The following is a 24,949-nucleotide window of genomic DNA, read 5'->3' as shown; positions in this document are numbered from 1 at the left end:
GGTTGATGAAACACTAGTAAACGGGTGTCCTCGTTCACCGGCCAAATTATACAACAGTGTTGAAGCGCTCTTCTGAAACATTGTAACACTAATGTCCTAGTTGTAATCCCTAGTGCATATGAACATAGAATCAGTCCTAGTATCACCTTGCATGAGTATATGTGCTGTCAGTGAGCTGGGTGGGTGTTTGTCTGCCTTAGATTCAGTTGCCATTAGATGGGTCTGTACTGGTCGATCTTCTCCTTGACTCTGTCCCAGAAGGAACTGGTGGAGGCTGAGGCCCAGTCCATGTAGGGATCAGCCACTGGTTTGATGTGGTCCTCGTAGTACGCACCAGCAAAGGCCTGCACCGCCTCTCTTATTCTCTGGGCTTTAACTTTGGCTGCCCTGTAAGACACACACACAAGAATAAATCAGTTGGAAGCAGCATCCCCTGAGTGCACGCCTTTTACCCTTATCCTTAAAACGGCATGGTCGGCAATGGTGACTGTGTGTCTGTTTGTACCTGTATGTCTCTGTTGCCCTCTGCAGAACCCCCTCAGAGTCAGAGTCCCCTGGGGCTGGCGTCTGGGCCACTATGGACACACATGCTATGGAGGAGAGAGGTTACAGTAGGTTACAGTCGGTTGAAAACCATACTCAAAATAATACCAGTCCATGTCAACAGTTCAATGGAGGATAGTCTAGATAGACAGTAAAACATGTTGAAATGCACAGCCACACCTTGAATGAGCAAGAGGAGAGCAACTAGCTTCAGTTTCCCTGGCATCTGTCATCAAAACAAAATGGCAAGATTTGGCTAAAATACACATCTCATTTAGAAAAGAGATATCACATATAATGAAATTATTCAAATGATACATTTTTCATCACCCCAAACAAAACTAATCATACATTCAAATGATATATCACTGATATGTATATATATTTCTGTAATCAACATTATCACACATAACAGCTGGCCTCCAGTATAAAAACAGCTAGAAACTACACAATTCAAAGTAAGTGAAAGAGCATTTTAGGGAGCGTTTTACCTTAGTGTTTGTTCTCAGTATTGTCAATCTGTTTGGTGGAATCAAGTCACTTTATTTGAATTAGAGGACTTCTCACAGTGCTTTTTCTTGGTTGCATGTGTACATTGTTCTTGTTTTGGTGACCACTGACCGATGGTCTGTTTTTGGGTGGGAAGTGGTGGACTGATTGGATTGGCTTAGATGATCAGTGAGTCAGTCGTAAGTAGTCCAGTGTTTCGATACTCTTTATTTATTTAAGTTCTGAAAAAAGATTTTCTGGGTATACTGCAAACACCTAAATGTAAGCAAGCCGAAATATCATATATTTAGTGATAATTCCCTTTAGATTATATATATATATATATATATATTTGACCAAGATTAATTATCTAACATCATTGGAAGATCATTTTGCTTATTTTAACCTAAAAAAGGGTTAACACAAAATATCTTGAAATAAGAAAAATGACTTGTGTGTCACGAGTCCGACCGAGGGTGTTTCCCTTTCCCGGGCGGGTGGCGCTCGGCGGTCGTCGTCACCGGCCTATTAGCTGCCACTGATTGTTTTTCCTTCCCCTCCTTGTATGTTGAGTGGTAGCACCTGTGGATGTTTAATTAGTTTGTCTTTATTAGACAGCCGGCCCGCCTGGTTGTTGTGCGGGATTATTTCTATGTAACCTTCGGCTCTGTGGTATAGGCACGTGTTAGTGTCCGGTCGGGATTGTTTCCCATTGTACATTTTGATTCCCTGTGTTTTGGGAACGTAACGTTTTTGTGAGCACCCTGTGGTGTGTTGGTGCGATTAAAAGACGCGCAGCATTGAACTCTCTGTCTCCTGCATTTGACTCCACACCCACGACACCCGGAGCATTACAGAATCCCGCACCTATCAAATTGAATGGAGTCAGCAGGAGCAGCAGCCAACCCTCTCCCATCGATGGAGGAACGGGTTCTCCACCACACCACCGTCCTTCATCGGATCGGATCCGCGATGGATCAAGTGATGGAGAGAATGGACAGATGGGAGAGGAGTGGGCTCCTCTCTCCACCTTCGGCACCCACGGTTCCGGACTCCCCATCTCCCGACTCCAGCACCCTCCGTCTGACGCTACCGAGGGCTTATGATGGAGCGGCGGCGGGTTGCCAGGGGTTTCTGCTCCAGCTGGAGCTATACCTGGCCACCATCAGACCCACTCCCTCAGGAGCAGAGAGGGTGAGTGTCCTCATCTCCTGCCTCACGGGTCGTGCCCTGGAATGGGCGAACGCGGTCTGGAATGGTCCAGACTCAGCGCGGGAGCACTACCCAGAGTTTTCCCGCCGCTTCCGTGCCGTGTTTGATCACCCTCTAGACGGCCGAAGAGAACGACTATTTCACCTCAGGCAGGAGAGGAGGAGCGCCCAGGATTACGCGCTGGAGTTCCGGACCTTGGCAGCCGGATCTGGGTGGAACGACAGGGCCCTCATGGACCACTACAGGTGTAGTCTCCGAGAGGACGTCCGCCGGGAGTTAGCGTGTCGGGACACCACTCTGTCACTGGATCAGCTGATTGACATGTCCATTCGACTGGATAATCTGCTGGCTGCCCGCGGGCGTTCAGAGAGGGTCCTGTGCGTTCCACCACCCAGCCCCTCCGCTCCCATTCCGATGGAGTTGGGAGGGGCTGCGCCAAGGGGTACCGGAGGAGGAGGCCTTCCCTGCACCAACTGTGGTCGGAGAGGACACACGTCTGATCGGTGCTGGGGGGGTCCGTCTGGGAGTAGAGATGGCAGGCGGAACGCTTCTCGGTCACCCTAGGTGAGTCAGCATCAAACTCACCCAGAACCCCCTGTTGGCCACATGTTTGTCTTAACTTTTTTCCTTAGCTTTTTTCCCTCTTCCCAGCATAGGGCACTAGTCGATTCAGGCGCAGCTGGGAACTTTATGGATTGCGGACTCGCCCTTAAGTTAGGGGTTCCGCTGGTGCCGATAGATTCTCCTTTCCCCGTGCACTCCCTAGATAGCCGGCCATTAGGGTCAGGGGTGGTCAGGGAGACCACGGTCCCACTGGACATGGTGACGCAGGGGAATCATAGGGAGCGTATCAGTTTCTTTATTATTGATTCGCCTGCGTTTCCAGTGGTGCTGGGGACTCCCTGGCTGGCCCGGCACAATCCTAAAATTTCGTGGAGACAGGGGGTTCTCCAGGGGTGGTCAGAGGAGTGTTCTGGAAGGTGTTTGGGAGTTTCCATCGGTGCCACGTCGGTGGAGAGTCCAGACCAGGGTTCCACGGTGTGCATTCCCCCCGAGTATGCCGATTTGGCAATCGCTTTCAGTAAAGTGAAAGCGACTAAATTACCACCTTATCGACCGGGAAGGGATTGTACGATAGATCTCCAGGTAGACGCTGCGCTTCCCAAGAGTCATGTGTACCCGCTGTCCCAGGAGGAGACGTTGGCAATGGAGACATATGTCACGGAGGCGCTGGGACAGGGGTACATTCGGTCCTCCATTTCACCCGTCTCCTCAAGTTTCTTTTTTGTGAGGAAAAAGGAGGGAGGCTTGCGTCCGTGTATCGATTATAGAGGTCTAAACGCCATCACAGTGGGGTATAGTTACCCTCTACCTCTCATCGCTACGGCGGTGGAATCGTTCCACGGAGCGCAGTTCTTCACAAAACTGGATCTCAGGAGCGCGTATAGTTTGGTGCGTATTCGGAAGGGAGACGAGTGGAAAACCGCATTTAGTACTACATCAGGCCACTATGAGTACCTCGTCATGCCGTATGGGTTAAAGAATGCTCCAGCCGTTTTCCAATCCTTTGTAGACGAGATTCTCAGGGACCTGTGCGGGCAGGGAGTGGTGGTTTATATCGATGACATTCTGATCTACTCGGCCACTCACACCGCGCATGTGTCTCTGGTGCGCAAGGTATATCGCATTTCCACCTCGGGGGTAGTGATGGAGGGTGACCGCATTAGGGCCGTGCGTAATTGGCCGACTCCGACCACGGTAAAGGAGGTGCAGCGGTTTCTGGGTTTTGCCAACTACTACCGGAGGTTTATCCGGGGTTTTGGCCAGGTAGCGGCTCCCATCACCTCACTGCTGAAGGGGGGCCCGGTGCGTTTGCAGTGGTCAGCAGAGGCGGACGGAGCATTCAACAAGTTGAAGGCGCTGTTTACTGATGCGCCCGTGTTGGCGCATCCGGACCCCTCTCTAGCATTCATAGTGGAGGTGGACGCGTCCGAGGCTGGGGTGGGTGCCGTGCTATCACAGCGCTCGGGTACGCCACCAAAACTCCGCCCCTGCGCTTTCTTCTCAAGGAAGCTCAGCCCAGCGGAGCGTAACTATGATGTGGGGGACCGGGAGTTGCTAGCGGTGGTTAGAGCTCTGAAGGTGTGGAGACACTGGCTTGAGGGGGCTAAACACCCCTTTCTCATCTGGACCGACCACCAGAATCTGGAGTATATTCGGGCAGCTAGGAGACTTAACCCACGTCAGGCAAGGTGGGCCATGTTCTTCACCCGGTTCCGATTTACTTTGTCTTATAGACCGGGCTTCCAGAACGTGTTGGCTGACGCACTGTCCCGCCTTTATGACACGGAGGATGGGTCCACCGAACCTACTCCCATCCTTCCCGCCTCGAAGCTGGTAGCCCCAGTGGTATGGGAGGTGGACTCGGACATCGAGCGGGCGTTACGGGCTGAACCCGCGCCTCCTCAGTGTCCAGCGGGGCGAAGGTACGTGCCGCTTGGTGTTCGGGACAAACTGATTCGGTGGGCTCACGTCCTACCCTCCTCGGGTCACCCTGGGGTGACGAGGACAGTGGGGAGCCTTCAGGGGAGGTATTGGTGGCCTACGTTGGCTAAGGACGTTAAGGGTTATGTCTCCTCCTGTTCAGTGTGCGCTCAGAGTAAGGCTCCTAGGCACCTTCCTAGAGGGAAGCTACAACCCCTCCCTGTTCCACAGCGGCCATGGTCACATCTGTCCATAGATTTCCTAACCGATCTCCCGCCGTCTCAGGGGAACACCACGGTTCTGGTGATTGTGGATCGGTTCTCTAAGTCCTGCCGTCTCCTCCCGTTGCCCGGTATCCCTACAGCCCTACAGACTGCGGAGGCGTTATTCACCCATGTCTTCCGGCACTACGGGGTGCCGGAGGACATCGTTTCTGATCGGGGCCCCCAATTCACGTCCCGGGTATGGAGAGCGTTCATGGAACGTTTGGGGGTCTCTGTCAGCCTGACCTCCGGTTATCACCCCGAGAGTAATGGGCAGGTGGAGAGAGTGAACCAGGAGGTGGGTAGGTTTCTGCGGTCGTATTGCCAGGATCGGCCAGGGGAGTGGGCACGATACATTCCCTGAGCTGAAATCGCTCAGAACTCACTACGCCACTCCTCTACTAACGTGTCCCCTTTTCAGTGTGTGTTGGGGTACCAGCCGGTCCTGGCACCATGGCATCCGAGCCAGACCGAGGCTCCTGCGGTGGAGGAATGGGTACAGCGCTCCAAGGAGACCTGGAGGGCCGTCCAGGAATCTCTACGACAAGCGAGTGGACGGCAGAAGAGGAGTGCTGACCGCCACCGCAGTGAGGCCCCCGTGTTTGTACCGGGGGACAGGGTCTGGCTCTCGACCCGAAACCTACCTCTCCGCTTGCCCTGCCGGAAGCTGGGTCCGCAGTGTGTAGGGCCCTTTAAAGTCCTGAGGAGGATAAACGAGGTGTGTTATCGATTACAACTCCCTTCCTATTATCGTATTAACCCCTCGTTTCATGTGTCTCTCCTCAGGCCGGTGGTAGCTGGTCCCCTGCAGGACAGTGAGGTACCGGAGGTCCCTCCCCCCCCCGCTGGACATTGAGGGTTCCCCGGCGTACACGATCCGGGCCATTCTGGACTCAAGACGCCGGGTGAGGGGCCTGCAGTACCTCGTGGACTGGGAGGGGTACGGTCCGGAGGAGAGGTGCTGGGTACCGGTGGGGGATATCTTGGATACCTCCATGTTGAGGGATTTCCATCGCCTCCATCCGGATCGCCCTGCGCCTCGTCCTCCGGGGCGACCTCGAGGCCGGTGTCGGCGCGCTGCGGGAGCCGCGCGTCAGGGGGGGCGTACTGTCACGAGTCCGACCGAGGGTGTTTCCCTTTCCCGGGCGGGTGGCGCTCGGCGGTCGTCGTCACCGGCCTATTAGCTGCCACTGATTGTTTTTCCTTCCCCTCCTTGTATGTTGAGTGGTAGCACCTGTGGATGTTTAATTAGTTTGTCTTTATTAGACAGCCGGCCCGCCTGGTTGTTGTGCGGGATTATTTCTATGTAACCTTCGGCTCTGTGGTATAGGCACGTGTTAGTGTCCGGTCGGGATTGTTTCCCATTGTACATTTTGATTCCCTGTGTTTTGGGAACGTAACGTTTTTGTGAGCACCCTGTGGTGTGTTGGTGCGATTAAAAGACGCGCAGCATTGAACTCTCTGTCTCCTGCATTTGACTCCACACCCACGACACCCGGAGCATTACATTGTGTCAGCTGCTACAGTATCAATTTTTGTGCAAAATAAACACTAATTCCTAGCAACACATTTAAAAAAGCCTCTCAAGTTAAACTTTCATCCTTGCATTTTCCAAAAGGTTACATTAATCTCTCATAATGTTTTCAATTTCAACATTGTCTGGATAGCTATCCGAAGGTCCTTTATTAAAGACGAGTTCCAAAGTCCTCTCTCTCTCTCTCTCTCTCTCTCTCTCTCTCTCTCTCTCTCTCTCTCTCTCTCTCTCTCTCTCTCTCTCTCTCTCTCTCTCTCTCTCTCTCTCTCTCTCTCTCTCTCTCTCTCTCTCTCTCTCTCTCTCTCTCTCTCTCTCTCTCTCTCTCTCTCTCTCTCTCTCTCTCTCTCTCTCTCTCTCTCTCTCTCTCTCTCTCTCTCTCTCTCTCTCTCTCTCTCTCTCTCTCTCTCTCTCTCTCTCTCTCCACATCAGTTTCAGGCTCAATGCTGAATGACACACTGATACATGACTAACTGTGGATGTCATTTTCAAATCTTGTTTTCCCACTATTGCTTTTCCATTGATGCCCTTTGTCCATTCGCCTCTTCACCTCTTTCACCAATAGTTGGTTGTTGTGAGAAGAGGGTACAGAGAGCAGATTAAAGCTGCCCACTATCATGACACACCACCAAAGAATAGGGTGAAAATATGAGTATTCCCTGGTGGGGTGCACGACCCTCTTGCCCCCTGGACCCCCTCTAACCCCCCATACCTGACCCTTGACCTCTGGTCAAACACAGGAGCAGATCCCAGTAAACAGGGACAGCATAGTAATCATTAACTCAGGATAAACAGTGACTTTAGAACGGACCTTGTGAAATGGAGGACCAGCAGCAATTGTAGTGCTCCCAACTGCCCTTTGGTGTCTGCTATTGACATAGATGGATAGACCACTATCTCTCATAGAACACTCTCTGCTATTAATTCATTCTGCAGAATTATTTGACCGGGTTAGTGTCTCTCAATAAAGCTATTTTGATGTGTGGATATCAAGAGTGATACATTATATCCAGGGCATCAAAGTGTGTCTGTTGCATTGCTTTACAGAGTGTTCATTGATAAGGAGAGCTCAATGACAGCATCAATCCAGAGTCCATTTGTGATTGTGACACAAGTTTGTATCTTTTTTTAGGGGAAGCATATCTTAGCACAAGAACATGAAGTTTCAAGAGATTGAACATTGTTCATAGAGATACTTTTCAAGGCTGCACACAACCAACATGTTGAATGGAAGAAAGGGTCTATTGACAGACACTTGTCTTACTGCTGAATCTCAGTTAGAGAAGTGTCTGGGCAAAACATGAAATTACATGTGTTGCAGACTGCTTTTAAGTATAGTATCTTTCAGTCAGAATGCACTGATTCTTTCTCTGGCCACCATGATGGTGTTTTTAACCCCTGTGTCATACTGGGCAGCTGACCATTCACTTTGACCACATTAACATCCTACACCTATCCCACAATGCATCATAAAGAGAGACGAAGTGAATGTTTGGTCTTTCTGCGCAGTTTTGTTAATACCTGTCTGTATTATGCGTACAGGTCTTCCTATCTTTATATCCTTATAAAGCCGTGCTTCTACATCTGCACTGCTGGCTGTTTGGGGTTTTAGGCTGGGTTTCTGTACAGCACTTTGTGACATCGGCTGATGTAACAAGAGCTTATATATATTTGATTAATTGATTGATGTGCCCCTCATATATTAGTTGAAGAGACACATGTCAAATCAAGATCAATGTTGATCAAACTCATTGTTCAGAATTTCTTCTAACTTGTCATTGCCAGGACTCATTGGTCTCTTTAAAAATCAACAGCTTGACTTCTTACTGTAGCAAATCAAATGCAGAATATAACAACCCACAAATATAGTTTTATCACAAAGGTATCTTTATTGTTCAGCTCATTGTGTTCCAGGTTATTAAAGCAAGCCATAACAATTACACAGAGATGATGTCAGTCTCTTCACAGAGGTCGAATATAACCTTGGTGTCTGTCGGCACAACGCAAGTGTCAGAGTCACAGCAACCGCGTCACCAGACAAGACAGCGCAAGAAGCGTAGTGGTGGGGGGAGGGGGAGCTCTTAGACAGGCAGGGTCAGAGGTGTACAGGCTTACTACTGCTTGGGGAAGGTCTCATCGATCTTGGCCTTCATCTTGTCAAACTGCTCAGTGAACCAGGTCCTGGAGATGGGGAGACAGACACACAGTGAGTTATTTCAGCCTTTAATTATTTCAGAGTACTAATGTAGATCTCCAATGAATTTAATGTTGGGTTATGTTTTGGGGTGTGTGTGTGTGCGTGTACCTGGTTTTGGTGATGAACTCGCTGTCCCCAATCTTTTCAACTATGTCCTTGGTCTTGACGGTCAGGTCCTCACTTAGGTCCTTCATCTGATTGCCGAAGGTGGTGAAATGCTCCTCAATGGTCTTCTCAGCCTCCTGAGCCTCTGTAGAGAGAGAGAAGGGAGGCAGGGTTAGAACTATGAACAGAAGGACAGAGTGTTAGAACTATGAACAGAAGGGGAGAGTGTTAGAACTATGAACAGAGAACTGGAAATAGTCAGGAAAATGGGGATACAGAGGGCTTCATCATGAAGACAGAAAGGTGGAGAGAGAGAGAGATAGAGAGACAGAGACAGAGAGAGAGAGACAGAGAGACAGAGACAGAGAGAGAGAGACAGAGAGAGATAGAGAGATAGAGAGATAGATGGTACATGTGTGTTCATAATAATACATTAGTATTGATGTGTATTTGAGGTCAGACTTAGGCATTTAGTTGTAATGGATTTGTATTGATGTGTATTTGAGGTCAGACTTAGGCATTTAGTTGTAATGGATTTGTATTGATGTGTATTTGAGGTCAGACTTAGGCATTTAGTTGTAATGGATTTGTATTGATGTGTATTTGAGGTCAGACTTAGGCATTTAGTTGTAATGGATTTGTATTGATGTGTATTTGAGGTCAGACTTAGGCATTTAGTTGTAATGGATTTGTATTGATGTGTATTTGAGGTCAGACTTAGGCATTTAGTTGTAATGGATTTGTATTGATGTGTATTTGAGGTCAGACTTAGGCATTTAGTTGTAATGGATTTGTATTGATGTCTATTTGAGGTCAGACTTAGGCATTTAGTTGTAATGGATTTGTATCGACTGTTTTCAAGTGTATTTGTGTGTGAGGCTGTGTGAGTGTGTACATGCATGTGCATGTGTTTGTGTGATAGAGAAACATCACACACGTGTCACCAGTGATAATGCATTAGTATTGACGCGAGTATTGAAGGAGGTGAAGGAGCAATGGTAATGACTAGATAGAGTTAGAGTGTAATGGATGCCTAAAAGGGTAGGGCTTCATACCTGTGTGTGCGGCGAACACAAGCATCAACACGGCAATGGCAATGGACAGTTTCATCTTGACTGTTGGCTGCAAGGGAAGGAAATTTAGCAACAAAACACCCTGCTTTTAATATCCTCCATCATAAAAAGGTTTGCATGATGAGTTAGTTATGAGTTCAAACAAAATTGAAGCGTTACGCTGTCAGGGCTTCACCAGGAGCTGTACTAAACAAGTGAAAATGATCAAAAGCTGTTATGTGTTATAGCGGAAACCGTTCAGCTGCATGTGTGGCTAGTGAAAGAGCGCTCCCGTGCGGTCAGCACAGTGGACAGCTCCCTTTGCGTTCTCTAGCCATCACACATCTTCGATTGGTGGCTTCACATTAGCAAGAAAAAAAAACTTACATTTTACATGTTAGATTAAACTTGACCTACATTTGATTAAATTAGTAGACTAACATAACCATTTATTATAATAATATCTGTCTTCAGCATTGGAATGGCGCTCAGAAACAGAAGATAGGCTGGATGTCTTTCCCACTGTATAACTACACCTAGATGTCGGCACAATACCACAAATTGATTTTGAGATACTGGTATAGATTTATGGAAAGTTTGGGGTATAAAATAAACAAATACATTGGCGACATTCTCGTGCATTTATTTTTAGTAAATAAACTGATGAACAAAAGTCTCAGATATACCGGCCTATGTGTTTGCTCAGATAAGAGCAAACACATGCAAAGATAGACATTTGAAGTAAAAACAATGAAAGGAAGTCTCCAGAAATGCTAGTGATAAGTAGGTTAATCTTACCTGTTTTCTGTCTCAGAGAGAAAATAACCCCAGTTTGTCTGACAGACTGACTGGAGTCCCTCTATATATCCCAGAACGCTGACGTAATCAGTAGTCACCACTTCTGACCTATGGTGACCCCGCATCGCCCAATGAAGAGCACGCCAAGAGTGGCCTACTCCCACCTTCTCCTCCAGATTAACCAACACTCCCCCATCTCCCTTTTTCGGAGAGCCCAGCTGAGGTATGGTCCATGTCCTGTCTGGTTTCAAACCATACATGATCACGTATTTAATCAGATTTTGTGGGAATGTATTTATTTGACTAGATCTGTAATTCACAGTCCGATCTGGGGGGGTTTTCATCCTGCCTTAGGTTTTATAATGTGATATTCATTCGTCACAAAATATCCATTGTAAATCATCAGACTGTGAGTGCACAGAGATACAGACCTAAAGTGGACTATGGCCATTAAACTGGGTCACAAGATACTTATACTACTACTTAGATATTGATACAGTTCTGCAGTGGCATCACTAAACAGCACGGCATTGACAGTGCAGATCTGTCTCTGAGTCCACCAGACCAGTCTGTTTAGGGCTGTATTCAGTCCATAGCACTGAAGATCTGCGACAGATAATGAAAGGTAGTGTTCCCATCGTTGCGTTGACTGCATTCAATGACCTTTGCATTTTAAAGCAGATCTTCTGGCAATACGGATTGAATCCAGCCCTTAGTCTTTTTGGCAAGGCAAGTATTTGGGCCCCATTCCATCCTTCCCTCCTCCCTTCCCTGAAGTCATCCCTGTTCTGACTTCTCTGAATAGATGAAAGCTGTGTGATGGAATCCTTATTGACACCTATCAATTTCATAATATATAAATTAGTCCTTTAACATGTGCGCTTCTTCCCCTCTGATCTACTTTCAGTGCCATTACCCTTCACTGACCTCACACACAGATCTGTGTTATCAGTGTTATCATGTGATATAAAATGCACAGCATCATATTTGTCCACTGTTATGCAAATCTGATAGAAGTCCATTATATTAGTGCTCCTCTGTGCTGTCTCCAAGAGAGAGAAGCTGGGGTCAACAAACCTCTACTGTACTGGAATAGCCTATACGTAACTCCACGTCCAAGAACTACAAAGTCTGGCAAAGTCAATGTCAACTTCTTCTTTTTTGTGGGTGTCAGTCTGTGTCTGTCTGTGTCTGTGTGTGTGTGTGTGTGTGTGTGTGTGTGTGTGTGGTGTGTGTGTGTGTGGTGTGTGTGTGTGTGTGTGTGTGTGTGTGTGGTGCGTGTGCGTGTGTGTGTCATGTTTGGTGTGGTACAGGGGTTTGGTGTAAATAATCACATGGACACAACTCTGAAAACACCAGATTTGTAGTTATTTGACTCGAGAGTCTTATGGCTTTATTTGCACTATTCTTAAAATGGGGAAGTAAGTCTAGAAGGTCATTCTCTGTGTTGGAGCATACAGGGGTAGTGGACTACAGTTTGTTGAACTATAGTAACCTCTCCTTAGTGCTGGAGGGGTATGTATATTTTCCTCATTGCAGCACTTCCCTCTTTACACCCAGCCCCTTGCTGCCTACGGCAGGGAGCCCATTCGGTGCTGATGGCTTTAGCCATATGAAACCCTGTTATGATGCACAGATGACCATTGTCTTGCACCTCTTAATCACACAGTACCCATTCCTCACCTGTGGTAGAGTGTCTTTGTGTGATGCATGAGGCGTGAACGTGCATGTCTCACTCGCTCATGAATTGAAATAACAAGCATAACAAGCCGCCTGATAAAATACTCCCCCCCCCCCCCCCCCCCCCCTTCTTTTGCCAAAGGGCTCCTGTGGTGATGGTTTTTGTTCCAGCACCAAGATGGGGGAGGAAGGGTAGTAAGAGGTAAAATCTCTGTGGGGGAGTTGTCGGGGGTTACTGTCGGTTTTGCTATGCCAACAACTGCTAGATGGAGCCCTTTGTTGCTTCAGCCGGAGCCAGAGACACCCAGGAGCTGCAGTATAGTACGTGAGAAGAAGTGCTGACTGGCAGAATGCTTGTGGTTTTCCTGTTTTCTCTTTGGCCAGACCGTTACAAATACATACAGGGTTTACTATAGTGTAGGACACTTCACCCAAACACGACCTCCATTAAAGGAGGAACAGAAACAAACTGGGACTCAATAACAGTTCACTTCAACACAGAGGTTGTTATTAGGAGTGTGACCTGATTCAGGGGAGAGGTCATTGTAGTCATTGTTGCTGTTCTTGTCTTCTAATTGAATACAAGGTCACACACTTGAAACGGTATGCTACTTTTGGTTAGGGTTGAGTGGGGGTGGTTTACGAGACACAGTTATTGCTTGCCTGGAGTATTTTTTTCTACTGTTTTTTTCCTGGTTAAAAAAGGATGTGTGAGCACATTTTAAGGTGCTTGTGTTTAAATTTATAGACTTGATCACGAAACGGTGCTTCAACTTCAAAAATAAAGATGCCCATAGTGCTATTGTATACAGTGAGAATTAACTTGGTTTAGTTTATTAAAACTACCATTAACAACAATACCAAAATATTGTAGGTGTAAGTGCTTTTTGCAGTAGGGGATTGGTGGAGCAGAGAGGAGGGATAAGTGGTGGCCTTCACTGCCTGGCTTCCAGCCTAAATGTTTACTTGCTGGCCTCTATCCTACGCTTCAGAGGCAAACTTTGTGACGCACACTTTCTGTTAATTAACTACACTCAAAAAACTCCATGCTTTGTTTGCTCTGACAGAATAACTTACTATTACTGTGTGTTTCTGGTGTTTACATGTTCTTTTCAACATGATTTATCCAGGTATAAACCTAAAATCTCTTAGATAAAATCTATTTTGGAACACAGACTCTGTCCAAGATAGCAGCAAGGTCAGCGATGTTACAAGTCAAATTAAAAAAATTATAGACCCATAAAAACTATAGATCCATACCAATGTACCTGCGTGTGTACCTTCGTGCACGTCTGTGTACCTTAGACGGGAGAGAAGGATGGACTATCTATAAACATACAGTTGAAGTCGGAAGTTTACATACACTTAGGTTGGAGTCATTAAAACTAGTTTTTCAACCACCCCACACATTTCTTGTTAACAAACTATTGTTTTGCCAAGTCGGTTAGGACATCTACTTGTGCATGACACACGTAATTTTGTCAACAATGTTTTAGAAGACAGATTATTTCACTTATAATTCACTGTATCACAATTCCAGTGGGTCAGAAGTTTACATACACTAAGTTGACTGTGCCTTTAAACAGCTTGGAAAATTCCAGAAAATGATGTCATGGATTTAGAAGCTTCTGATAGGCTAATTGACATAATTTGAGTCAATTGGAGGTGTACCTGTGGATGTATTTCAAGACCTACCTTCAAACTCAGTGCCTCTTTGCCTAACATCATGGGAAAATCAAAAGAAATCAGCCAAGACCTCAGGAAACGAATTGTAGACCTCCACAAGTCTGGTTCATCCTTGAGAGCAATTTCCAAATGCCTGAAGGTACCACATTCATCTGTACAAACAATAGTATGCAAGTATAAACACCATGGGACCACGCAGTCGTTATACCGCTCATCAAGGAGACGTGTTCTGTCTCCTAGAGATGTACGTACTTTGGTGTGAAAAGTGCAAATCAATCCCAAAACAACAGCAAAGGACCTTGTGAAGATGTTGGAAGAAACAGGTACAAAAGTATCTATATCCACAGTAAAACGAGTTTTATATCGACATAACCTGTAAGGCCGCTCAGCAAGGAAGAAGCCACTGCTCCAAAACCGCCATAAAAAGCCACACTACGGTTTGCAACTGCACATGGGAACAAAGATCGTACTTTTTAGAGAATGTCCTCTGGTCTGAAGAAACAAAAATGAACTGTTTGGCCATAATGACCATCGTTATGTTTGGAGGGAAAAGGGGGAGGCTTGCAAGCCAAAGAACACCGTACCAACCGTGAAGCACGGGGGTGGCAGCATCATGTTGTGGGGGTGCTTTGCTGCAGGAGGGACTGGTGCACTTCACAAAATAGATGGCATCATGAGGAGGGGAATTATGTGGATATATTGAAGCAACATCTCAAGACATCAGTCAAGAAGTTAAAGCTTGGTCGCAAATGAGTCTTCCAAATGGACAATGACCCCAAGCATACTTCCAAAGTTGTGGCAAAATGACTTAAGGACAGAAAAAGTTAAGGTATTAGAGTGGCCATCACAAAGCCCTGACTTCAATCCTATAGAAAATTTGTGGGCAGAATTAAAAAAGCATGTGCAAGCAAGGAGGCCTATAAACCTGACTCAGTTACACCAGCTCTGTCAGGAGGAATGGGCCAAAATTCACCCAACTTATTGTGGGAAGCTTGTGGAAGGCTACCGAAATGTTTGACCCAAGTTAAGCAATTTGTAGACAATGCTACCAAATACTAATTGAGTGTATGTAAACTTCTGACCCACTGGAAATGTGATGAAAGAAATAAAAGCTCAAATAAATCATTCTCTCTGCTATTATTCTGACATTTCACATTCTTAAAATAAAGTGGTGATCCTAACTGACCTAAGACAGGGAATTTTTACTAGGATTAAATGTCAGGAATTGTGAAAAACTGAGTTTAAATGTATTTGGCTCAGGTGCTTGTAAACTTCAGACTTCAACTGTAGTAAATGAAAGCACAAATATGGTTCCTGAAACCTGCTGGCATAACGAGAAAGGAATGTGAGAGCAGATCCCGACAAGCCAGGACCCGGGAAGCAGGGAGAGAGGGAGGGAGGTACGGAAGGAGGGAGGAAAGGGGACAAAAGAGAAAGAAAGACCTGCAGGGCAAGAGGGGGTGGAAGGTCCTTTAGTGTTTGGTCAATCAAGCACCATCTGTAAAGATTAGGAGAGAAATTGACAGTGTGTGTGGAGAGGGGTTTATGGGTGGTGGGGGAGGGTCCTAAAAGAAACGGTGAAAGGGGGATGTGGGTTAGGGAGAAGGATAGGTACCCTGAAAAAAGGCCTTACTGAAAATCATCAGACATTTCCCTTGTAGAAGTTATCCCTATAAATGTATGTAACAACAGTCTGAAGAAAGTGTATTATAGGAATGTGTGTGTTTATGCGTGTACAGGTAGTAGAGAACTGCCTACAGGGGGTTTAGGGTTGGTGTTTCGGGGTTAAAGACATTGCATCTGGGCATGGGAAAATATGATAGAAAAGAGGACATTCTGTCCAACTAATTTCTGGGGCCTCCAGATGTGATGTTGTGTGACATTATAACCTAACGATCTCAATTCAACTTACATTGGGGTTTATAAAGACCAAAACGGAATTATTGTATGTCAGGGGTCTCCAACCCTATTCCCGGAGAGCTACCCTCCTGTAGGTTCTCGCTCCAACCCTGTTCCCGGAGAGCTACCCTCCTGTAGGTTCTCGCTCCAACCCTGTTCCCGGAGAGCTACCCTCCTGTAGGTTCTCGCTCCAACCCTGTTCCCGGAGAGCGACCCTCCTGTAGGTTCTCTCCAACCCTTTACCCGGAGAGCTACCCTCCTGTAGGTTCTCTCCAACCCTGTTCCCGGAGAGCGACCCTCCTGTAGGTTCTCTCCAACCCTGTTCCCGGAGAGCTACCCTCCTGTAGGTTCTCTCCAACCCCAGCTGTAACTAACCTGGTTCAGCTTATCATTGTTATCAGAACATGGTGCATGATAGAGTGAATTTATACATGATTTGCTTTGTGTGTTCATCAACCATAAATTGTAAGATGAAGATCCATCTATTCAGCTATATTAACTACCTCATTTGTCATTGTAACTAAAAATAAATGTAAAAGTTGAAAAAAGTTGATAAATGTTTGACAAGTAAAGAACACACTGACAATTGAGCAACAAGCATATTTTATTTCCGCAGCGCTGGGTAGCACACTGCAGTCAGCCAGACAGCCAGACAGCCAGACGAACAGTGAGCAGCAGGGAGCAGCAGGGCGTGTTACATTGTGAAGTGGCAGAGACACTCTGGACAAACTGAATTAATACAGACAGGTAGTACATGGACCCTGTGAACTATTCCTTTTAGTTTCATTGTCATATTCGCGTCATATCACAGTCATAGTAAATACACTCCTATATGAATCACAACAAATACAGAGCCTACAAAGCAGGTGTAGATACAGAATCATAGACAAGCAAGGAACGGAGTGGTTCTTCCTTTTTTTCTGGACAGACTGATGCTAGTGCTGGAGAAAAGCCCAGTCTTAATTCAGTGCAGTTATTGAAATGAAGGACAGGGACAGCGCTGGAATGGGCCGGAGACAATTTGGCTCACGATTGTTAGATACTGTTTCAACCCCACTTGTATCCCATACAGCAGCCTTAGAAACCTGATGCAGATTAGTAGAACAATTTGGAGGAGACATCTAGAGCACTTATAACGGGGAAGACAAGCGAAGCAGGTTAAAAACAATGGCCTCTTGTGTGTTTGAACAGGCCTGAACAGACATAAAGGACTGTTTGCCTGCTCAAGACCCCTTCAAAGCTCTGTCATCCTCACCCCTCTCTCTCTATCAACCCCCCTCTACCAAAACACACAGTGCCAACACAGTGAAAACAGCATCAGTAACACTTAACTCCCTCCTCCTCTCTGTGGTAGCTAGGTGAATGGTGGCACAGTGCTTCACAACCCCCACCCCTACTTAAACAGGGGTGTAGTGGCGGGACACCAGTCCTCCAAACCCCTCCCTCCCCTGGGTCCATTTAGACGGTGGTCTCCTTGACCTTGTCCATGGCGGTCTGGAGCTGCTCACGGATCTTGGCGGCGTAGGGGGCGATCAGGCTGCTGAGCTCATCGATCTTGCCCTCCAGGGTGGTGCGCAGGTCCTCGGCGGTGGCCTCCAGCTGCTCGCGCATGCCTTCGGCCTGGGTGGAGACCTGCTGGCTCAGGTCCTGGGCCTGGTTCTTCAGAAGGTCAGTGAAGCTGCCCAGCCTCTGGGCGGCGGTGTCGTGGGCCTGACTCACGAAGGGCTCCACACGCTCCTTCACGAGATCCATGTTCTGGGAGGTACGGGACTGGATTTCTCCCAGGTAGGTAGCCACTGTGCTGGGTGGGAGAGGCAGAGGGGGTTAGCATCACTTGGAAGACATATTATTCTATGTTGGATCAAGCTGTTACAGTACATTAGCTGTTGCCATCTATACTCACTTGCGGATCTCCTCTGTGTCCTTGTTAAGGCGTTTCTTCAGTTTGCGGGTGTAGGTGTTGACGCGGTTGTGGACATCATCAGCATTCTGCTCCATCATAGTCTTGAGCTCTCCCAGGTACTGTGTGCTGCGCTCCTTGGCGTCAACCATGTCGGTCTGGAGCTTGGTGGTCAGAAGCTGCAAGTCCTGGCCCAGCAGGGCGGCTGTGTCCTGGGCGTAGGGCACCAACTTGGTCTGGATGTCCTCCCTGTACACGGTCAGCTCAGCCATGGTGTCAGTGATCAGGGTGCTGCGGAGAGGGAGGCATGGTCAGAGATGGTCATAAAGTGGGTAGAAGTAGACATAAGGGGACACAGGGGTACAGGGGGGAGGACGGAGGAGAAGGGGGGAGGCATTGTCTGGGAAATCGGGAGACACAGGGGTACAGGGGGGAGGATGGGGGGGAAAGGAGAAAGAGGGGACGTAGAGGGACACAGGGTACAGGGAGAGGACAGGGGAGAGAGGGGAAAGCAGGGTGGCATGGTCAGGGACACAGGGGTACACAGGGTACAGGGGGAGGACAGGGGAGAGAGGGGAGGCATGGTCAAGAAGACAGCAGGGAGGACGGGGGAGAGAGGGGAAAGCAGGGAGGCATGGTCAGGGACATAGGGGGACAAAGGGTACAGGGGAGAGAGGGGCGGCATGGTCAGGGACACAGGGGGACACAGGGTACAGGGGAGAGAGGGGAGGCATGGTCAGGGACACAGGGTACAGGGGGGAGGACAGGGGAGAGAGGGGAGGCATGGTCAGGGACACAGGGGGACACAGGGTACAGGGGAGAGAGGGGAGGCATGGTCAGGGACACAGGGGGACACAGGGTACAGGGGAGAGAGGGGAGGCATGGTCAGGAACACAGCAGGCAGGACGGGGGAGAGAGGGGAAAGCAGGGAGGCATGGTCAGGAACATAGGGGGACAAAGGGTACAGGGGAGAGAGGGGCGGCATGGTCAGGGACACAGGGGGACACAGGGTACAGGGGAGAGAGGGGAGGCATGGTCAGGGACACAGGGGGACACAGGGTACAGGGGGGAGGACAGGGGAGAGAGGGGAGGCATGGTCAGGGACACAGGGGGACACAGGGTACAGAGGGAGGACGGGGGAGAGAGGGGAGGCATGGTCAGGGACACAGGGGGAGGATGGGGGAGAGGGGAAAGCAGGGAGGCATGGTCAGGGACACAGGGGGACACAGGGTACAGGGGGGAGGACAGGGGAGAGAGGGGAGGCATGGTCAGGGACACAAGGGGGAGGGGGGAGAGAGGGGAAAGCAAGGAGGCATGGTCAGGGACACAGGGGGGAGGACGGGGGAGAGAGGGGAGGCATGGTCAGGGACACAGGGGGGAGGACGGAGAGAGAGGGGAGGCATGGTCAGGGACACAGGGGGGAGGATGGGGGAGAGAGGGGGAAAGCAGGGAGGCATGGTCAGGGACACAGGGGGGAGGATGGGGGAGAGAGGGGGAAAACAGGGAGGCATGGTCAGGGACACAGGGGGGAGGATGGGGGAGAGAGGGGGAAAGCAGGGAGGCATGGTCAGGGACACAGGGGGGAGGATGGGGGAGAGAGGGGGAAAGCAGGGTGGCATGGTCAGGGACACAGGGGGGAGGACGGGGGAGAGAGGGGGAAAGCAGGGAGGCATGGTCAGGGACAGTCACACAGCACAAGGTGATAATGGAGAGCGATGAAGCAAAGTGTATGAGCCTATATCACTTCAATGAAATAGTGTTACAATGTGCCACTCACTCAAGTTCTCTGCCGAGCTGGGAGGCTTTGAGGTTCTCCACCAGTCCGTCGGCTCTGCTGTTGATCTCAGACACGTAGGTCCAGAAGCGCTCAACGTTCTCCTCCCAGTGGTTCTGGAGGGCCTCTGCCTGGCGCACAGCGCGGGCATGGCAGCCTGCAGGGGGAGATAGAGAGCTCTGAGGTGAGGTGTCCATAATATACACCATCAGGGGGGTTAAATCCAGTCTGGTAATGAGAGAGTGTAGACCCTTGGTACAGTATGATGCCTAATTATACAAGTGTTACAGTATTGTAAGAGTTGATCTTAAAGACTGATTTCAGCAAGGAGTCAGTAAATGCATTCATGCACATACAGTTGACTAATACTAAATATATATACTGCATATACAGTTGACTAATACTAAATATATATACTGTATATACAGTTGACTAATTCTAAATATATATATACTGTATATACAGTTGACTAATTCTAAATATATATATACTGTATATACAGTTGACTAATTCTAAATATATATATACTGTATATACAGTTGACTAATTCTAAATATATATATACTGTATATACAGTTGACTAATTCTAAATATATATACTGCATATGCAGTTGACTAATTCTAAATATATATATACTGTATATACAGTTGACTAATTCTAAATATATATATACTGTATATACAGTTGACTAATTCTAAATATATATATACTGTATATACAGTTGACTAATTCTAAATATATATATACTGTATATACAGTTGACTAATTCTAAATATATATATACTGTATATACAGTTGACTAATTCTAAATATATATATACTGTATATACAGTTGACTAATTCTAAATATATATATACTGTATATACAGTTGACTAATTCTAAATATATATATACTGTATATACAGTTGACTAATTCTAAATATATATATACTGTATATACAGTTGACTAATTCTAAATATATATATACTGTATATACAGTTGACTAATTCTAAATATATATATACTGTATATACAGTTGACTAATTCTAAATATATATACTGCATATGCAGTTGACTAATTCTAAATATATATATACTGTATATACAGTTGACTAATTCTAAATATATATATACTGTATATACAGTTGACTAATTCTAAATATATATATACTGTATATACAGTTGACTAATTCTAAATATATATATACTGTATATACAGTTGACTAATTCTAAATATATATATACTGTATATACAGTTGACTAATACTAAATATATATACTGTATATACAGTTGACTAATTCTAAATATATATACTGTATATACAGTTGACTAATTCTAAATATATATACTGTATATACAGTTGACTAATTCTAAATATATATATACTGTATATACAGTTGACTAATTCTAAATATATATACTGTATATACAGTTGACTAATACTAAATATATATATACTGTATATACAGTTGACTAATACTAAATATATATACTGCATATACAGTTGACTAATACTAAATATATATACAGTTGACTAATACTAAATATATATACTGCATATACAGTTGACTAATACTAAATATATATACTGCATATACAGTTGACTAATACTAAATATATATACTGCATATACAGTTGACTAATACTAAATATATATACAGTTGACTAATTCTAAATATATATATACTGCATATACAGTTGACTAATACTAAATATATATACTGCATATACAGTTGACTAATACTAAATATATATACTGCATATACAGTTGACTAATACTAAATATATATACTGCATATACAGTTGACTAATACTAAATATATATACTGCATATACAGTTGACTAATACTAAATATATATACTGCATATACAGTTGACTAATACTAAATATATATACTGCATATACAGTTGACTAATACTAAATATATATACTGCATATACAGTTGACTAATACTAAATATATATACTGCATATACAGTTGACTAATACTAAATATATATACTGTATATACAGTTGACTAATACTAAATATATATACTGCATATACAGTTGACTAATACTAAATATATATACTGTATATACAGTTGACTAATACTAAATATATATACTGCATATACAGTTGACTAATACTAAATATATATACTGCATATACAGTTGACTAATACTAAATATACATACAGTTGACTAATACTAAATATATATACTGTTGACCAATACTAAATATACATACAGTTGACTAATACTAAATATACATACAGTTGACTAATACTAAATATATATACTGCATATACAGTTGACTAATACTAAATATACATACAGTTGACTAATACTAAATATATATACTGTTGACCAATACTAAATATACATACAGTTGACTAATACTAAATATACATACAGTTGACTAATACTAAATATACATACAGTTGACTAATACATATACTGCATATACAGTTGACTAATACTAAATATACATACAGTTGACTAATACTAAATATACATACAGTTGACTAATACTAAATATACATACAGTTGACTAATTCTAAATATATTAACAGTTGACTAATACTAAATATATATACAGTTGACTAATTCTAAATATATATATACTGTATATACAGTTGACTAATTCTAAATATATATATACTGTATATACAGTTGACTAATTCTAAATATATATATACTGTATATACAGTTGACTAATTCTAAATATATATATACTGTATATACAGTTGACTAATTCTAAATATATATACTGTATATACAGTTGACTAATTCTAAATATATATATACTGTATATACAGTTGACTAATTCTAAATATATATACTGTATATACAGTTGACTAATTCTAAATATATATATACTGTATATACAGTTGACTAATTCTAAATATATATATACTGTATATACAGTTGACTAATTCTAAATATATATATACTGTATATACAGTTGACTAATTCTAAATATATATATACTGTATATACAGTTGACTAATTCTAAATATATATATACTGTATATACAGTTGACTAATTCTAAATATATATATACTGTATATACAGTTGACTAATTCTAAATATATATATACTGTATATACAGTTGACTAATTCTAAATATATATATACTGTATATACAGTTGACTAATTCTAAATATATATATACTGTATATACAGTTGACTAATACTAAATATATATACTGCATATACAGTTGACTGATACTAAATATATATACTGCATATACAGTTGACTAATTCTAAATATATATACAGTTGACTAATACTAAATATATATACAGTTGACTAATTCTAAATATATATATACTGTATATACAGTTGACTAATTCTAAATATATATACTGTATATACAGTTGACTAATTCTAAATATATATACTGTATATACAGTTGACTAATTCTAAATATATATATACTGTATATACAGTTGACTAATTCTAAATATATATATACTGTATATACAGTTGACTAATTCTAAATATATATATACTGTATATACAGTTGACTAATTCTAAATATATATATACTGTATATACAGTTGACTAATTCTAAATATATATACTGCATATGCAGTTGACTAATTCTAAATATATATACTGTATATACAGTTGACTAATTCTAAATATATATACTGTATATACAGTTGACTAATACTAAATATATATACTGCATATACAGTTGACTAATACTAAATATATATACTGTATATACAGTTGACTAATTCTAAATATATATACTGTATATACAGTTGACTAATTCTAAATATATATATACTGTATATACAGTGCCTTTTCTTCACATTTTATTGTGTTACAACGTGGCATTAAAATGTATTTCATTGTCATTTTTTTGTCAGCAATCTACTCAACATACTCTAATGTCAAAGTTTAAAAAAAGATTCATAAACAATTTATAACAAAAATATAGTCGTTAATTGTAATGAATTACAATTAAATCCATTTGAATCCCACTTTCTAACACAGTAAAATGTGAAGAAATTCAAGGGGTATGAATACTTTTGCAAGGCACTGTATAAATTGATAACAGTGTCAAAAGGGAACAGTGTAAACCCAGGTTTACCAGAGATGACTGCCAGAGCAAGGATTATTGCCACAGCCTTCATGATTGATTGACAGACAGATACACCTATGAAAACAGACATAGACCCATGTCAAACAGTGGTTGTCTATCAAAGCTATAGAAAATAAATACAACGATATACAAAGATACAATGGTAATACATTGGAATAATTGGCAGAATATAAAAAGTAGAATACTTTATATAGGAAAAATAACCTTTCATGGACGCTAAATGTCCATAACTGTAGCTATTTTAGAATAGCAACTAAACTAGTTCTATGCAATTAAAAGTTTCAGACTTTAAATCCAGTCATTATGCTAAAAAACTAATAAGGTATTGTAGTTTCCCCTACAAATAATCTATTTTTAACAGTTTTACCATACATTTGGTCTGGTTAATCTGCACACTACAGTCAGAAGATGAATTACTTGCTTTGCAATGCCAATGTGTAGGCTACAGTAGCCTAAATTTAATGCAATAATTTATAAGTAGTCTCTATCTCGGTATGAAATCTCGCCTACTTTAAGAGATGCTTTATATTTCTACTAAAAACTAACTCTTTCACTCATGACTAAAGCGCGTTTGTAGACTATATGGTGCCCATTAGTTGTCCCCACTCCTCACTCACCTAAGAAATCCAGTTCTTTCCGTGCTCTTGGGACAGTTCGCCGGGATTTTTATACTGTCCTGGGACGGCCGCGCGCCTGTAGCTGGAGAGCGCACGCATGTGAGGATGTGCGGCTCGGCTGGTGGTTAGTTCCACAAGATGTGCCACTCCGCGTTCAAAGTTATCATCTCTTAGCGTTGTTGCTGGCTGTATTGTGATTGTGAAATATATAGTTTATGATGCACGTCAACAACAATAGTCTGTGCTTCTATGAAAAAAAACCTGTAGTCTATTTGAAACAAAGAAACTCGTTTGAAGAACTCTTAGATGTGACTGTGGCTTATTCAGTTTATTTATACATTTCCTTCGTGGTCTTTGGCTTTTTCACATGTATTTTATGTAATCCGTTTTGGCAATACAATTAAATGTCTCAGAGAACAATTATTTGGCCAATTATAATCTACTGCTGGCGCCAGGAATCTGTAAATAGGCGATCCTTGTCAGGCAGCTCCAATGGTCTTCAATCAGTTTATTTCAACTGACTACCTACCCCCTTGGGCTATTTGAATCCGTGATGGTCACCAATCAAATTAATTTGAAAGGCACTGTCTCCATAATGACCAGACTGGGTAAGTAGTCTACATGAATGAAATTGAAC

At 43.9% G+C, this 24,949-nt stretch overlaps 2 protein-coding genes across 3 annotated transcripts; both read right to left on the bottom strand.

Annotated features, from left to right (window-relative positions):
* Positions 1 to 8,388: 8,388 nt before the first annotated feature.
* On the bottom strand, positions 8,389 to 10,767 carry LOC110510206 (apolipoprotein C-I). The gene is made up of 4 exons (XM_021591590.2): positions 10,675 to 10,767; positions 9,880 to 9,946; positions 8,828 to 8,969; positions 8,389 to 8,703 (listed from the first exon to the last, which is right to left on the bottom strand). Exons 2-4 carry the CDS (start codon positions 9,932 to 9,934, stop codon positions 8,637 to 8,639), a joined length of 264 nt encoding a protein of 87 aa, XP_021447265.1. The 5' UTR covers positions 9,935 to 9,946; positions 10,675 to 10,767; the 3' UTR covers positions 8,389 to 8,636.
* A 5,758-nt stretch (positions 10,768 to 16,525) lies between these two features.
* apoe (apolipoprotein E) lies at positions 16,526 to 24,335 on the bottom strand. Of its 2 annotated transcripts, none has more exons than XM_036963055.1 (5): positions 24,309 to 24,327; positions 23,684 to 23,749; positions 19,617 to 19,770; positions 17,843 to 18,130; positions 16,526 to 17,740 (listed from the first exon to the last, which is right to left on the bottom strand). In XM_036963055.1, the coding sequence occupies exons 2-5, from the start codon at positions 23,724 to 23,726 to the stop codon at positions 17,398 to 17,400; spliced, it is 828 nt and encodes a 275-aa protein (XP_036818950.1). In that variant the 5' UTR covers positions 23,727 to 23,749; positions 24,309 to 24,327; the 3' UTR covers positions 16,526 to 17,397.
* Positions 24,336 to 24,949: the final 614 nt, after the last annotated feature.

Source organism: Oncorhynchus mykiss, chromosome 3, assembly GCF_013265735.2.
Source record: "Oncorhynchus mykiss isolate Arlee chromosome 3, USDA_OmykA_1.1, whole genome shotgun sequence".
In the NCBI taxonomy this organism is placed as follows: Eukaryota; Metazoa; Chordata; class Actinopteri; order Salmoniformes; family Salmonidae; genus Oncorhynchus; species Oncorhynchus mykiss.
Note: the sequence above shows the minus strand (reverse complement) of the source record. Positions and strands in the feature narration are given on the sequence as shown.

Coding starts and splice junctions, on each gene's coding strand:
- LOC110510206 (XM_021591590.2), bottom strand. CDS start 9,934: ATGAAACTGTCCATTGCCATTGCCGTGTTGATGCTTGTGTTCGCCGCA. Junction 8,970..9,879: donor TGTGTTCGCCGCACACACAG/GTATGAAGCCCT, acceptor CTCTCTCTACAG/AGGCTCAGGAGGCTGAGAAG. Junction 8,704..8,827: donor GAGTTCATCACCAAAACCAG/GTACACGCACAC, acceptor CCCCATCTCCAG/GACCTGGTTCACTGAGCAGT.
- apoe (XM_036963055.1), bottom strand. CDS start 23,726: ATGAAGGCTGTGGCAATAATCCTTGCTCTGGCAGTCATCTCTG. Junction 18,131..19,616: donor CAGCTCGGCAGAGAACTTGA/GTGAGTGGCACA, acceptor CCCTCTCCGCAG/CACCCTGATCACTGACACCA. Junction 17,741..17,842: donor GACACAGAGGAGATCCGCAA/GTGAGTATAGAT, acceptor TCTCCCACCCAG/CACAGTGGCTACCTACCTGG.